The sequence below is a fragment of the Sphaeramia orbicularis genome, chromosome 4, assembly GCF_902148855.1.
Source record: "Sphaeramia orbicularis chromosome 4, fSphaOr1.1, whole genome shotgun sequence".
NCBI classification, from domain to species: Eukaryota; Metazoa; Chordata; class Actinopteri; order Kurtiformes; family Apogonidae; genus Sphaeramia; species Sphaeramia orbicularis.
In genome coordinates, this window is record NC_043960.1 from 45180228 (window position 1) to 45196979 (window position 16752).

At 38.2% G+C, this 16752-nt stretch overlaps 2 protein-coding genes across 2 annotated transcripts in view; both read left to right on the top strand.

The window, feature by feature from the left end:
* The first annotated feature begins 251 nt into the window (after positions 1-251).
* Positions 252-9859, top strand: LOC115417590 (fucose-1-phosphate guanylyltransferase-like). The gene is given in 10 exon segments (XM_030131609.1): positions 252-407; positions 5263-5380; positions 5477-5533; positions 5536-5643; positions 5725-5763; positions 5766-5816; positions 8267-8484; positions 8486-8764; positions 8766-9285; positions 9288-9859. Coding segments are annotated over 10 exon segments (1941 nt in total). The 3' UTR covers positions 9683-9859.
* Positions 9860-11803: 1944 nt separating this feature from the next.
* Positions 11804-16752, top strand: part of LOC115418377 (serine/threonine-protein kinase TNNI3K) — a 29669-nt gene continuing 24720 nt past the window's right edge. The window contains exons 1-6 of the mRNA XM_030132816.1: positions 11804-11952; positions 12224-12332; positions 12494-12579; positions 13163-13260; positions 14290-14400; positions 14490-14588. Coding sequence (XP_029988676.1) covers positions 11913-11952; positions 12224-12332; positions 12494-12579; positions 13163-13260; positions 14290-14400; positions 14490-14588 — 543 coding nt within the window. The 5' untranslated portion in view covers positions 11804-11912. The remainder of the gene's footprint in view (positions 11953-12223; positions 12333-12493; positions 12580-13162; positions 13261-14289; positions 14401-14489; positions 14589-16752) is intronic.

The following is a 16752-nucleotide window of genomic DNA, read 5'->3' on the forward strand; positions in this document are numbered from 1 at the left end:
CATCTCTTAAAATCATGTGGAAAATCTGTCCAAAGCTTCCTTGGATTGGGTGTCTTGTGTGTTTTTGGCCCACAGTTTCACGCTCACTGCCAGTTCCCACTGCTCTGCTGGTCACTGAACAGCGTCTGATGTGTGCTATTCTTGTTAAGGCTTCAGTCAGTGTGAGACAAGCTGCTTCCCCCTTAGGGCCTTCATCAGTGCCCACTCTCTCAATCCGTCCACCTCCTTCAGTCTCTAGTACAAAATACAACATGCCAGTGCAGTGGCCATGCTGCACCTGCCCGTCCCCACTGGCTCGTAGCACTTTCAGAGCGGCGCCTCCATCTGCGTGTGCGCTTTTGCCTGCTGTCACGCTGCCACGCTGCCAATGTCTGCCATATTCCATGGCTGTTCTGGCTTTAGAGATGGTTTACCAACTTATTTTTTACCCCTTGTCTTGAAAGAACTGGTGGCACACTAATTAATTTAGCATTTTGTTAATATTCACATTTGTCACCAATAATCAGAAGTTTGATTCAGAATCAGAATTTTTTTATTAATCTGGGGGAAATTGTTGGTTGTTACAGTCGCTCCATTTAAGTATAATTAAAGTAGCAGGAAAGAAATGATCAATACAACAAAAGAAAAACTAAAACTTATAATGCTCTAAATATACAAACACACACACACATATATAGTGTATTATATACTGTATAACCAAATATACATATTAAAACACTCTATTAAGATACAAAATTAGAACAGCAATTTGTACAATATGTACTGCACAATATATTATCAATTAAATTAACAATATAGTTGTGTGTAATATAATTATGACGTTATAATAATTTTGAGGTTATATATTTGTCAAATATTCAACCACGAGGACAGCAATATATTAAAACTAACACGTTGACCTGTGGGGAACCAAGGGTTCTAGATCCTCTCATACAGTTCATTCCTTTACTTTCTTTACTTTATTGATAAATTCCACTGGCATTTTGACTTTAATAACCTCTCAGCTGACATGTCTGTTTCTACACATGAAATTTGACACCAGTTGTTTGTGCCAGGTTGTAATGAGCATACATGATTATTTCTCAATCTCTTTTTTAAGATACAACAAGACAGAAAATATGTGCACAGTGTCAAAAATACACCCAAGATAAATGCAACATTTCTGTAATGAAATAGACTAAATATGAAGTTGAATATACATATTTAAACCATGTATTCATTAAACTTTAAATAATATCAGTAGAAAAAGGCAGGTGAAATGACATTGATTTGATTTTAATGTAAGAGTGAGAAAATTAGATTTATTTGACTCATTTTAATGTGATGATTTCAGCCATTTTCAGTTTCCACTTCATTATGTTTCTTATAAATTAACATTTCACACTTTAACTAAATGTATAACAACATCATATTCTGATTATTAAAAAGTTCTTACTAAATGTAACTAGATTTCACCATAGTTTTTCTAGATCTGACATCTATATATTCAAGTACCAATCTACTGTAATTTGTTGTGAGCTGTTTACTAAACATTAATACATTTTTGAATGTAAGTTTGAATCTACTTGTTTTGTAAGGTTAAAATGGTTATATTGAATATTCAGGCTGCACAGCACATATAATATATATGTGTATCTTGATGAAACAGCTTTAAATCTACTCAATAATGATACATGTTACTTGTTGTGATTTACAGAGTACAGTTAAAAGTCAGTATTTAGTGTAAGGTCTGTTCCCATGGCACAAAGTAACCCAAACAATAGGAAATGTTTGACATGTGATGAGAGAAACATCAGAAAATTGGGACAGTTTATCTGCATAAAATATTTCAAGGCATGTTAAGACAGCATGTCATACCAAATATTTGTCAATTTGGTCTATTGAAGTGTTTTTACCTCCGCCAAGGAACAGCGGAGGTTATGCTTTCATTGGGGTTTGTCTGTTTGTTTGTCTGTTAGCAAGATAACTGAAAAAGTTATGGATGGATTTAGATGAAATTTTCAGGAAAAGTTGAAATTGGCACAAGGAATAAATGATTACATTTTGGTGGTGATTGAGGGGGGGGTGCTGATCTGCCTTGGCGGAGGTCTGTGCTCTGCGAGTGCTTTTCTAGTTTCTTCTGAAATTTTAGTTTTTCCCTTTCCACTCTTTCTTGCATCTTGATCCAGAGACTGAGAAACGCATATGACCCAGCTAAAACAACAAATCTAAAGGTGGCCTCAAGCTTTTGCATAATGCTGTGCAGGAGACTATGCTGATGCTTTTATACTTTGGTGATACTAAGATGTTTGCTTTTAATCAAGACAAACAGACTCAAGAACAGTTTTTACAACAGGGCAATAGCCCTAGTCAATGTACATACTGAGTTTGGACATGACAAAGTAAGTAATGTTTATTTATATAGCACTTTTCACAGAAGGGAATTCACAAAGTGCTTTAAAGTAAAATCTGAAGTAAGATACATAGACAAAGACACATACACAGGCATAAAGACATAAAAGCAAATAGTCATAAAACCCTCACCTAAGTAAAATCCTGTCTAAACAACAAGGTCTTCAGCTGCTTTTAAAAGACTCAATAGAATTTAAAGTGCAAAGTGACTGACGATGCATTCCACAGTCTAGGGCCACTGCTTGAAAGGCTCAGTCGCCTCTAGTTATGAAGTGGGTGTGGGGGATGACCTGCAGGCACTGACTCGAGTGGGGTTGGCACATGTAGAGTTATGTAATTTTAGCAACTCGGAAATGTAGACAGGGGCTTGACCATTTAAAACTCCAAAAGTGAGGACTAAAATTTAAAAATGTATCCTGAAAGGAACTGGGAGCCAATGTAGTTCTAAAACTGGTGTGATGTGAGCTCTTTTACTGGTGTGAGTTAAAAGTCTTGCAGCAGAGTTCAGATCTTTCTGGCTTAGACAAATAAAAAAGGCTGTCACAGTAGTCGAGGCGGGAAGAAATAGCCGCGTTTCTTTTGACAGTGGGCCATCAGTGATACATTTTACACGCTGTATCTATTTATTTTGCACATATGCATATATATTTTTTTTACACATATAGATTTTATTCTGTGTATATTTTGTTTTTATCGTTTGTGTGCTTTCTCTTTTGCACCATGGGGGCAGTACTCCACTTTCACTGTATCATGTACTTAGTAGGATTGTGCAATGACAGTAAAAATGTATCTTAAGATGTGTTAAGATCCCAGCATCTGTCCTTCGTAAAACACAGCAGTTATGTGAATGAGTCATGCAATATGAAGCAGCTCATTCTATAAGCCAACATTTGCCATGAAGAGCAATAACAGCCCTGTAGTAAGATAATTTCTGATCAATATAGGCCATATTTTTGATTAAATATTAACAGGCAATATCCAAGAAAGAAAACACTTACAGGTTTGTAGCCTGTCATCAGTGGATTAGCTGATGTATGCAGCTCACAATTAGTCACACTCAGAAAAAATATGTGATTGATTGTACTTATTTGCTGACCCGAGCTGATTTATTGACATAGGGTAAGTGGCTGTTTGCAAGGTCAGATCAGTGACTGTAAATGATGTTTTAGTACAATATTACTTCAAAGGCTGAAAACTACTTGGAAAACTAATTACTTCACCCTGGAAAAAATGAACCATGGTACTGGTATTACTAAATTATACATCATATAGTACAAACTGTTTTCTTCTTTTTTTTATAAAGAGACATATTGTAATGTGCTATTATGTCCTCCCAACGTCTCCTTTTCAAGTATTTATTCTATTTTCATTTTCTATTTATCTTCTCGATTCTTCATTTGAACCATTGTTTGATTCCTTCTGATCCCTAACTTCTACCCATAGCATATGTTGGTTTATTTACTATGTTATTTTTCTATGCTCATTTTATGCCCCTATAACATTAGTGCAAACCCTGATGATATGAATATTTAATTTCCCAATAAACCGATTTCTGTGGGAGTTTGCATGTTCTCCCCGTGTCTGCGTGGGTTCTATCCGGGTACTCCGGCTTCCTCCCACCATCCAAAGACATGCACTGATAGGTTAATTGGTTAATCTAAATTGCCATAGGTGTGAATGTGAGAGTGGTTGTTTATATGTCAGCCCTGCGATGAACTGGCGACTTGTCCAGGGTGTACCCTGACTTCGCCCCTATGTAGCTGGGATAGGCTCCAAGCGACCCCCGTGACCCTAGTGAGGATAAAGCGGGGTCAGAAAATGAATGAATGAACATGCCATTTTCTGTATTAAGATACACTCTGGATATATGGGAAGTATGTGTAGCAGTAAAAACAGAAGTTTCAGGGAAAAAAAAGTATTAGTTTTTATTTTTCAGGGGAAAAAAAGCTTCTATAAATCAAGTGGCAGTATTTGGGATGACCTTCCTTTGCATTTAACATGTCTTTCAATCAGACATTCTGAGTTTTATTGCATAACTTTCTGATGTTTTATATCAGGTTTCATTCAACACATGTCAGATGTTTCGAACTACATTTGTGCTGCTTCTTGTCATGGGGACAGGGGTCACACTGAATAGTGACTTTAGCCTTTGCAACCCCTTTAAGTCAGTTGTTGAGTGTCTTTTAAGGCTGTTCACATATTTTCTGTGTTTCTTGTTATATCTGTGGAAAAGTGATAAATAAATAAAGTAATAAATATGTATAGTTTTTTTCAACTATGTAAATAAGTGTTATAATGCCTTGCTACCTCTATTCATACCAGTCACTCTAGCCACTTTATGCCCATACTGCTGCTGTGCCTATCCACCTTCAGGGTTTGCACATGCCTGAGGCACAATTATTATGTGAGTTTAATAGCCAGTAGTTTATATTAGTTTTACTGTACAGTTTATGTAAATTCTTGTAGTCTTAGTGTTTAATTTTATTGTTTGTATATTAGTCTTATTGTATATATTGCTACTGCTTACTTTTGTGTGCACATGATGGTGTAGCTTGACATCTCGTTGTACTTGTATAACGACAATAAAAGGCTTTCTATTCTATTTCTATTCTATCTATTCTAAAACAGAAAAAAAAAACCCAACAAAAACACTTTTGCACAATACTCTATTTTCATTTATTATTTTTTGTCTTAGAGGCAAACTTACTATTACATATTTATTATTTTTGGAGTTAGTACTTTTATTCCTACCAAGATAAATATGTCAGTGGAGGCGGGCCCGTGACGTAGCATCTACGTAATTACCACGTGATTACACCCGGAAGTAAGAGATACAGATGTCAGATGTCTAAACAAATCTCTCCGTTCCAGAGGATAAACTTCTCTAACAGTTGTTGCACTTTGGACAGGACACATGAGTTGAAGAGTGTGCCAGAAAGTTACAAAAATGCAACCAGAGAAAAGCTCCGAAAGTTTAACTTTCTCCGCGGTGAGTTTTATACGGAGCTACATATAACTGCCTTCATTTTACTGTGTCAGAGAAAGTGAGTAGGCTGAGTTATGAGTGTTTATTCTCCGCGTTCAGGTCGGGAGGTGCAGCCTGGTGAGTTCTGGGATGTGGTGGTTGTGACTGCTGTGGACGAAACCAGAGGGACGCGTACGAGCTGCAGATCAGTGACAAAGTGGACAGGAAAGAGCTGCCTCTCGGGGTGAACTACCTGGTCTTTTCAGATCCGCCTGGATCCAAAATAGGTGAGAAAATCACTGCCCATCGTTGTCCTCTGAATGCTGTCACAGTTCACTTCATTATCGTGATGACTGTGTGTTTTGCAGGGAACGGGGGCTCCACTCTGTGCGCACTGCAGCAGCTCACTGCATCTATGGGAAGACTCTGAACACACTGAGAGTCATCCTCATCCACGCAGGTTTGACACTGAAGCCTTTTTCCACTGCAAAACATTCGATCTCTTTGTTCCCATACCATACCAACCTATTAAGAATTAAGATGTTGTTTGATACTAGAGCTTGATCAGTTTATTTGCACTGATTGTACATTTTATTATTAACTATTGTTACTGGCAGATCTTACTCTAATAGTGGCTGATGGCTAATATTTAACTTATAAATCATAATAATTTACTTTGACAGAAAATAATGGATGCAAACATAAAAGTACGCCAAGAAAAATTGTTTGATGGTTTGATGGTCAGTTCCAGATATATTAAGTCAGTTTGGCTTTGATAGTCATCAGATATACTTACGTCATTTATCCATTTAGGTATTATTACATTGCCTTTAAAGTTTAGTATTTTGGACATCAGATTTTGTAATAAAGTCAAAAACATTTTCCTTAAGTGTTTTTTTTTTTTTTTTTTTTGGGTGGAGGGTGATAAGGTTTCTTTCCTGGAGGACATTACCCGCCTAAAAAAGGTTACATGATCAATTTATAGTTGGATCTTTAAAATAGCGAATGCCAACAGTGACAATGGTGTGTTTAATTTTCAAAAACTACAGGTGATGTAATCATACTCATTTCTTATTCTAAATGTACCTCTTCATTAAAAATGACTTTTTACTGACTTTGTTTTGCATACAGCTACAGTATTTATGTGCCAAGTTTTTACTTTCATCATTTAAAATAAAAGGACAAACATCAGCATTTTATATATTGTATACATTGTGACAGTATGTAACAACCATGTGTTACAAACAGAGCCGGGAGGTAACTGGGCATCTTCGGAGTGTCGCGACCTGCATTGTGGGAAGCGAAGGCTTGCACAGCCGCCTGCAGCGGCAGCTGGAACAGACACGATGCAGAAATGGCAGGAGCTCCCTTCCCTCTATGCATATTCCTCGAGCTGTTTCTGCATTTCAGCCGTTTCCGCGTCGGGTTTATTTCATCCATATAATAACCATATGGTTGCGCTGCCGCTGCTGCTGTCAGGCAGCTGCGTGAACCTCCCTTTCCCACAATGCATGTCGCGACAAAATTCTGAAGGTGCCCGAGTTACCTCCTGGCTCGGTTTGTAAACAAATGGTTTGTTTATGGTGGATGGCAATTCGAAATTGTTCACCGTAATGCAACAGATTCAGGTGAGTAATCACAGAAAGACTTACAGATTCGTGATACTTAGGCTATGACAGGGGTTTTACAGAGCTGATGAAAAATTGGTCACGAAAGTCTCCTGCACTGTTAAAGTAGGAGGAGCAGTTTGGCTTACACATAGCAGTCAATCATATGTACAACAAATGATAATGCATATAATATAAATTATGTATACCTACACAAACAAAGGTACACAGGTTTGTATCACTGTTGTTGATGTCAAATTGTCTATTTTCACTCAGACAATCAGAGAGGTCAGTAGAGAAATAGAAAAAAATCAGATGAGAGTCCATCCATCCATCAATTATCTGCGGCTTATCTGGGGCTGGGTCGCAGGGGTAACAGTCTAAGCAGGGATGCCCAGACTTCCCTCTCCCCAGACACCTCCTCCAGCTCTTCCGGGGGGACCCCGAGGCGTTCCCAGGCCAGCCGAGGGACATAGTCTCTCCAACGTGACCTTGTTCTTCCCCGAGGCCTCCTGCCGGCGGGACATGCCCGGAACACCTCCCCAGGGAGGCATCCAGGAGGCATCCGAAACAGATACCTGAGCCACCTCAGCTGGCCCCTCTCGATGTGGAGGAGCAGCGGCTCTACTCCGAGCTCCTCCCTGGTGACTGAGCTCCTCACCCTATCCCTAAGGGTGCGCCCAGCCACCCTGCGGAGGGAAACTCATTTTGACCGCTTGTATCCGGGATCTTGTCCTTTCAGTCATAACCCAAAGCTCATGACCATAGGTGAGGGTAGGAACATAGACTGACCAGTAAATCGAGAGCTTCGCCTCTCGGCTCAGCTCCTTCTTCACCACAACAGACTGATACAGTGACTGCATCACTGCCAACGCTGCACCAATCTGTCTGTCAGTCTCACGCTCCGTCCTTCCCTCACTCATGAACTAGACCCCAAGATACTTGAACTCCCCCACTTGGGGCAAAGACTGTCTGCCGACCCAGAGAGGGCAAGCAAACCACCTTTTTCCGATCAAGAACCATGGCCTTGGATTTGGAGGTGCTGATCCTCATCCCACTCGCTTCACACTCGGCTGCAAACTGCCCCAGGGCATGCTGAAGGTCCAGGTTCGATGAGGCCAACAGGACAACGTCATCTGCAAAAAGCAGAGACGAAATCCCGTGGTCCCCAAACTGGACCTCCTCCTGCCCTGGCTGTGCCTAGAAATTCTGTCCATAAAAATTATGAACAGAACAGTTCTGTTCAGATGAGAGTTGAAAATCTAATTGTGCAATAACTGACTGAATCTATTTTTTTTTCTAGGTGGGCTGAGTCAGCGTTTGCCCAGTGCGAGTGCCCTGGGAAAAATCTTCACCGCTGTGCCTCTGGGAGATCCTCTTTACCAAATGCTGGAGCTCAAACTAGCCATGTATGTGGATTTCCCGTTGCACATGAAGCCTGGCGTTCTGGTGAGCTGTGCAGATGACATAGAGCTGTACAGTATTACAGATGATGAGAGCGTTAGGTTTGATAAATCTGGTTTTCACAGCTTTAGCCCACCCTTCCCCACTGTCTATTGGAACTACTCATGGGGTGTTTGTGTTGGATGCAAATGAAAAGTCGTACAACTCAGAAATAGACACCGTTTCCTGCCTGGGGTTTCTGCATAAGCCAACCATAGATAAAATGCGAGACAGTGGAGCTGTTTGCCAGAGACAGAGCAGCTGTATTTCTGTATGTGATACTGAGTTTGTCTACACGGACAGTACGTATTATGTCGATTTCAGCACGGCAAAGTCTCTCCTTAACCTGCTGAAGGAGGGTCGGGCCTTTGGACTGTGAGATAGACGCATATGGGGATTTTCTCCAAGCACTGGGTCCTAAAGCTACGATAGAGTACACCTACAACACAGCTAATGTCACCAAAGAGGAGAGCAGTCTCGTCCATATCCGCCAGAGGATCTTCCACCTTCTCAGAGGAACTCCTTTACATGTCATCCTCCTCAACAACTCCAAGTTTTATCATGTCGGCACCACGTCAGAATACCTCTTTCACCTCACCAAGGATGTGAACCTGAGAACTGAGCTGGGCCTCTCTTCGTCTGCCTTTAGTCTTCATCTCGACAAGAACTCTGAAGACTCCACAAGGTGCTGCCTTATGTCCAGCATACTCGACCCCAGCTGCTCTGTGGGATGTGGATCAGTGGTGGAGTACTCCAGAATGGGAGTGGGAGCGTCTGTTGGAAGGGGCTCCATCATCAGTGGCTGCTGGGTCAGTCCTGGCCTCTCGGTGCCTGACCAAGTCTTTGTGCACTCGCTGTGTGTGAACCACCAGGACCAAACTGGTTCATAACTGTCATCTTTGGGATTAATGACAACCTGAAGCAGAGTGTTGAAACCCCTGCTCAAATACAAACGCTGAAGCTCTTTGGGGTCAGCCTGGTGGAGTGTCTGTGCCACTGGGGGCTGGACCATGAAGCCCTGAAGTTTTCTGGTGACGCATCTTGCTGTAGTTTGTGGAATGCTTGTCTGTTTCCTCTTTGCAATGACCAAAGAAGCTCCTTCGCACTATCTCTGGAGATGCTACATGCCGTCCTAAATGGAACCTCCATCACATTACCAAAAGACACAAAGCTCATGTCTATGCAGGAGTCTTTACAGTCTAAGAACCTGAAGGAGATGCTGAAGTTAAGAAAGGGGCTGTATGACGACATTAGACAGAGAAGAGTCAGCAAATAGAGGTGTTTGAGGTCAGGGTCAAAGTTTTAGTTTGTCCCTCAGTACGTGATTACATTGTGCTGTCATTGATGTAAGACTGAAGAGGATAAAACAATCAATCTATGAAATTTTACCTGTATAGATCAGTTTTCAGATTGGTTTAGTTTAAGGGCAGAAGACTTGTAAACTGTAATAAAGTCAAATAAAAAATAGAATAAATATACTGAAATGCTGGAGGTAATACATTTTTTAAATGTATACATATAGAGCTGGACATATAATCATATTTCAATGTCAGGCTGTGGAAGTTTGTAAAAAGGCTGCACTGATTGTCTGGTGATGTTTTTGATTCACTGACACTAAGCAGAGAGAGGTACTGTGTAAATACGCAAAATATGAGTTGTTATGTCTTATTAAGAATATTTTTTAATTTTATATTTAATTTAATGAAATAATTCTTATTTTAAAATTGAATTTCATGTTTTATTTGTGTAAACATACACATTTCAAAATGATCAGTAATCAGTGCATTTCTTGTTAAACCAATTGAGTTGACTCCAATTGTAAGTACAAACTGCAATATTTTCATAATAATCACAACACAAGATCATGTAGCCCCAGATTAATATTTAGAAATAAAAATAAAAAAGCCAGGATCGTGAGTTTTGTAACAAATGCAAAAATGGATTCATCATCACTTCTAGGCTACTGTTTATGAAGAATATCCATGAATGTTGTTTTTTTTTTTTAAATTCATGTAATTAATTAAAATGTGACTTTTGTACTTTTAAAAAGTGATGGAGCTTTCTATTTTCTTTTTTGCCATTTTACCACACACATTTATCATCTACACAGTTTATGTATATATAAATTTAGTTTTTTTAACACTGTAATGGAAAGAGCAGTCATGTAAACATGCATGCAGATTGCCATTATGATTGTAAGCTTGACATTTATCATTTTATAAGAACATTTTACTCTTCAGCTAACATGCAGTAAAGTTTTGAGGAAGTTGCAGGTATCTACAGCTCTTAGAAATCAAAACATTTCAAACATTTGTGAATAATGTCCGAAGTTTTTAGTTTTTATTTATTATTTTTTCCCCAGTGGTTTCAGTAATTATGGAAACAAATTGCAAAGAAAAAAAAGCTAAAATGTTCCCATTATCCAGTGGAAACACATGATGGAAAAAAAACCCCACACCTTCTGTCGAGTCACATCACTTTCTCATGCTTTAATATAGAAACATTAACAAGGTCATAAGCTGTCAGCCTTTACTGTTTTCAGCTGCTGTCTTAATATTTAGTATAGTATTTCAGATATCAAATATCAGGTTAAGTTAATATAAATTGTTCTGTTTTTTTTCCTGATTTTGCACATAGTGTTCAGACTTACAGTGGATAATGTCCTCACTAGAGTGTAAAATGCTCTTGGAAATATTCAAAACCTTTCTGATAAAGATGATATTACTCTGAGACTGTACATCATATTTACCAGAGACATAGCCATGTTTTTCTTCTTCCACACATCACTGCCAAAGCCCAATAATTTCCAGAATTTGTAATGAGCCTCAAACTACCCCATTAAGACCAATAATAAATAAGAACAGATTAAAAAAAAAATACATACATAATATGTCATTGTTTTTACATCACTGTGTCTCACAGTTTCCACTAAACCTACATATAATTCATATAAATGTGATCAGGTGAGTCTCCTCTGCCTCATATTGATAAGGTGATATGATGGTGATTGGTGATATGATGTACTCTAACTCAGAAACCTCTGTTTGATCCCTATTAGATTTCAGTCATGGCCAAGACCAAGCTGACTGGTTGCTATGGATTTTATAGCATCCAGGAGGTCCAGGATGTCTATGATGTTCCACCAGCAGACTGCATCTGTGTGTGTGGGGGGGGACTGGTCACCTGCTTTTCTTTATACGAAATGAGTTTGTCCACACACACACACACACACACACACACCCTCACCCTCACGCACACACACACACACACACACACACACACACACACACACACACACACACACAGTCATACTAATGCACACATTCAGTTGAGGGAGATCAGTTGTCATAGTTGTTCGGCATTCCACTCAAAGGTGTTTATTTTTAGCTCACAGTCATGATCCCCCCCTTTATCTGGACCTGTGCGATTGTGGAAGACTGAGTGATTGTATTACTGCTTTACTCTAGTTCATACACCTACAGCGCACACAAAAAGGGTTGGAATCGATGGGAAATTACAAATCAAGACCTTCTCAGACGTGCACAGGTAATGGCTCAGTGTGTGTCTGACTGTGTGTCTTAATTCCAACTGTGAACGAGGCTTTAGGTGTAGATTTGAGCTGTTTAGCCCCTTCATGCACACTGAGGAGTTATGATAATGCCTTGGTGTGTTTATAATGAAATATACCAAGTGTTTGGGCTCAAATCTATACAAAACTTGTTGAATCAGCAATTCTGTTTAAATGAAGGAAGTAATAAGAATGATGACAACTCCTCGATTCTTCATGTTTATGTTCATCTGTGATGTGACTGTGAAGATGAGTGGAAGAAGAAGGTCAGTGAATCCTACTCTGTTATCATTGAGAAGTTAGAAGATGACTTCCAGCTTCCAGAGAACAGTGTACCGGAGCTTAAACTGGCCTTCAGGTGACAGAAACAATCTCTTCTGGAAGTGTTTTTCACACCACTATATACAGTTAAATTAATAACTATTACTGTTCCTTGCCTGTTTTCTGTGCAGCGTGCTTACATTTCCTGTTAGTTTTCAATTATTACAAGCAGCTGATGTTGATTTTTCTGTGGCTCAGCTCTGATGAGGCTTTTCAGAAGGTGAACTTGAGCTACCGAACAGAAAAGGGGCTGTCTCTGCTGCATCTCTGCTGTGTCTGTGGAGGTATGCATGACCACACTCTATTAATAACCTCTAAACAAAATGTTACAGTGCAAGAAAGGATTATAGCAAACTGGCAGGCATTATTGTCCAAAGATGACCTTTGGTACAGTCCACATAAAAGTCAACAGTAGGTTTGAACACAGAGTCCAGTATAAAAAGGATAAATATCTATCTATCTATCTATCTATCTATCTATCTATCTATCTATCTATCTATCTATCTATCTATCTATCTATCTATCTATCTATCTATCTATCTATCTATCTATCTATCTATCTATCTATCTATCTATCTATCTATCTATCTATCTATCTATCTATCTATCTATCTATCTATCTATCTATCTATCTATCTATCTATCTATCTATCTATCTATCTATCTATATCTGGTTGTCTGGCTGTGATTTATTAATTCCTTTGAAAAGGTAAAAACAGTGATAATCTTTGTACTTTTGTCAGTTAAAACCTTTCACCTTTTCGATATGTGGGGTTTATAATACTTTAGCTCAGTTTTTCACATAAATGAGTTGAACTTTTGTTATAAATATGACCCAAGTGATTGATGTTCCATCCCTGTGAATAGGGAACAAGACCCACATTCGCACCCTGATACTCAAAGGTCTGCGTCCATCCAGACTAACCAGGAATGGCTTCACTGCGCTGCACTTGGCTGCTTATAAGGTGACGACAGTTCTAAATATCTATAAAGCAGTGGTTCCCAACCGTTTTTGGCTCATGATCACATTTTAACATCACACATTTCTGGCGACCCCAGACATTCAAAACAGAGACTTTTTTTTTGCTAAAATTCATTGTTTTTGATCATGTAATAGTTTGCTATACTGTGTTGCAAATAAATGTTAATTTTAGACGACATTTAGGCTATATAATGTATTTTATAATATGTATTATTATGGACGGAGGCAGAAAAGCCAGGTGTAGATTACTGCACAAAGTGAGAATTTTATTTTCCTTGGTCAGGATATGTACAGTCAGTCCAGCTTGTATTTACAAGGCTGACAAATACTAAACAAACAATAACTCAAACTACAAATTATGAAAGAGCTGCAGCATCTGAAACCGACCACAATGAACATTTGAAAGATAAACAGTACCACAGTGCTTCAGTTTCAGCTTCACAGTTTGTCATGTCTTTTATGGATAGGGATTGTCTCTCTCAACTCACCATATATTTTTCGTTAGTAATTTTATTTTATTTTTTTTTATCATTTACTAGAAATTTCAGGAGACCCCATTTGAATTCCAGGTGACCCCACGTGGGGTCCCGACCCCCAAGTTGAAAAACACTGCTGTAGAGGGATATTTTATGTATTTTTTCAGAATAGCTCTCTTTTGGTGCAGTGTTTGTCTTTGTCTGCTTTGTTTTTACATGCCATGTAATGAAAAGCTTCCTAAGTTTTACCACATGGTGGAGTACAAGTACACACAAAGCCAACATGACTAGTTAGTTGCATAATTGAATGGCTTAGATGTGACTGAAGGTGGAGCAGTCATCGGAAGCCTTTACGTTGTGCTGGATTTGAAAGTGATGTTGAACCAAGTGTTTGTTTTCCACTATATATATGTATATATATATATATATATATATATATATATATATATATATATATATATATATATATGTGTGTGTGTGTGTGTGTGTGTGTGTGTGTGTGTGTATGTGTGTGTCTTTTTATTTCTTGCCTGCAGGATAATGCTGAGCTGGTGACTGCTCTGCTCCATGGAGGCTCAGATGTGCAGCAGGTGGGCTACGGTGCCCTCACTGCCCTGCATGTCGCCACATTAGCCGGACACCATGAGGTGGGGGCAGATGAATGAAAAGAAAATCAACAACAAGTGTAATGTAATGACATTTATCCACTGATATTGTGTTTTTCTTTTGCTCCAAGGCAGCTGATATACTCCTACAGCATGGAGCTTTTGTGAATGTCCAAGATGCTTTATTTTTTACTCCTCTACATATCGCTTCATACAATGGCCATGAGCAGGTAAATTACTATTTTGGAAGTACTTTTAGTAAAACAATATACTGCTGCTTTAATATGTTCCATTTTCCTGTTGTTAAAGGCAATGCTCATTCAAAGTATTTTATATAGTGTTGTTAGTTTAATTTACACTGATGCTTCATATTCTATAAGATTGTCATATGTTTGTAGCATTGTTGTCCTGTGAGAACCATGAATATAAAGAAAAACTACTTTTCATGAACTCAGAATCCTGTTTTCATCATTGTGATACATTTTTCAAATTAAAGAGGAGAATTTTCTCAAACTGTATTTTATGACCAAAAACTAACTAGAATGACAACAGAAAAATTCAGAGCAGGAAAAAGTAATTAATTAATGTTTCAGCTGCAATAAGTTCTTTAACCCATAAAGACCCAAACATCCACTGGGATTCACTGATATAAAATGTTTAATACCGGTTGATCCACTAATCCTATCAATACATGTAAATAATTGGTATAAAATACATTTTGCCATCTTTTCATGGTCATCAGATATGACCCATTTGGATGTTCAAAGGCTCCGTAGCGAATGTGGAAACACCGTCATCTTCTACAACATCAATTCACCAGTAAAACCCATGGAGTTTGATCAGTGACAGTAGTTGGAGACACTTATTTTTTGTTCAGTTAACAATAAATTTTACATTAAAAAATATTTTTTTTCTTCAATTTTCTTTATTTTTAATGTAATAACCCTCAACTTTAATCTGAGCTTTAATGAACTTCTACATAATCAGTACATTAAATACAGGAAAATACCTGATTTTCACTTAAAAATGCTAAATTCAGAGTATAATATTAAAGTAAATGGTGATTAATCACTTAAAAAAGGTTAAAATAGAGAAAAATTCATTTGGGAACTGTCACAAAATAGCACTGGGTCTTTATGGGTTGATCCTGACTGATGCGGTGAGTGAGTCATTTCTTAAACAGCAATCAGTTTGATGGAAGCATAAAGACAGAAGAATTCAAGGGTTCCTCAGGCTCATTGGGCTTGAGTCCAGACCTGAACCCCATTGAAAATCTTTGCAATGTGATGGAGAAGACTAAACACAGTGGTCTGACTCTCCATCATCATAAGCTGATGGTTGCAAATAAGTGTTTTGACATTTATTGTGGCATTGCATAAGCAATGTATGGCATAAACGATACCACAGTGATACATCCTGGTATCAAAGCTGACTATGACCCAGTGAAGTACTGTATGTGACACTTTTTTTTCCCAGGCAGTGGCATAAAACATACTCAAATTAAGTGCATGTACTTTATATTTATATGAGTACAAGTATTTAGTTACGTACTACCACTGTAGACTACAGGGGATGGTCAATCATACCAGGAGTGTCAAACATAAGGCCTGCGGGCCAAAACCAGCCCACGGAAGGGTCCACTCCAGCCAGTGAGATGAATTTGTAGAAGATATTAACAATCAAGGATGTCACCTCCAAACTCCAATTTTTTTTCTCTTTGTTTTGGTGTAAAAAAGTAAAATTATGTGTTTACATTTACAAGCTATCCTTTCACAAAACATGTGAATTACCTGAACAAATATGAACAATGTGAAATGTCTTACTAAAATTCTGCCTGTTACTAAATGTTTTGTGTTTGTAGATCCACTGTGATCTGTAAGTTGTAATGCACATGTGTAAATGATAAACTGAGGCATAATATTGTTAAATTTCAAGTGTTCTTAAGAAATTCTAGGTTTTCATGGTTGTTCATATTGTTCGCATTTTTTAAAAGCTACTTTGTAAGTGTTCATAATATAATGAAACCTATTTCACTCTATAACATAGAGAAGAGTTTGGAGTTTTCATTAACTGGTCCGGCCCACTTAAGATCATATTGAACTGTATGTGGCCCCTGAACGTAAATAAGTTTGACACCCCTGATCTATACACTTTTAAGGAGGTGGTATGACCACAACTCTTAATAAAGCACAGTAGTTAAGAATAACTACAGCTGTGTTTCAATGATATTATCTCCCTGTATGTGACAGAGCAGATTACATGACCACATAAAGCCAAATATGGAAGAGTTTCACCACCATTCAGTAGAAGTAGTTAACATTATCATTAACAATGCATTTTTCAGTAGACAGGAAAGTTGTAAAAAAAAAAAAAAAAGAACTTAAAAAAGCCATT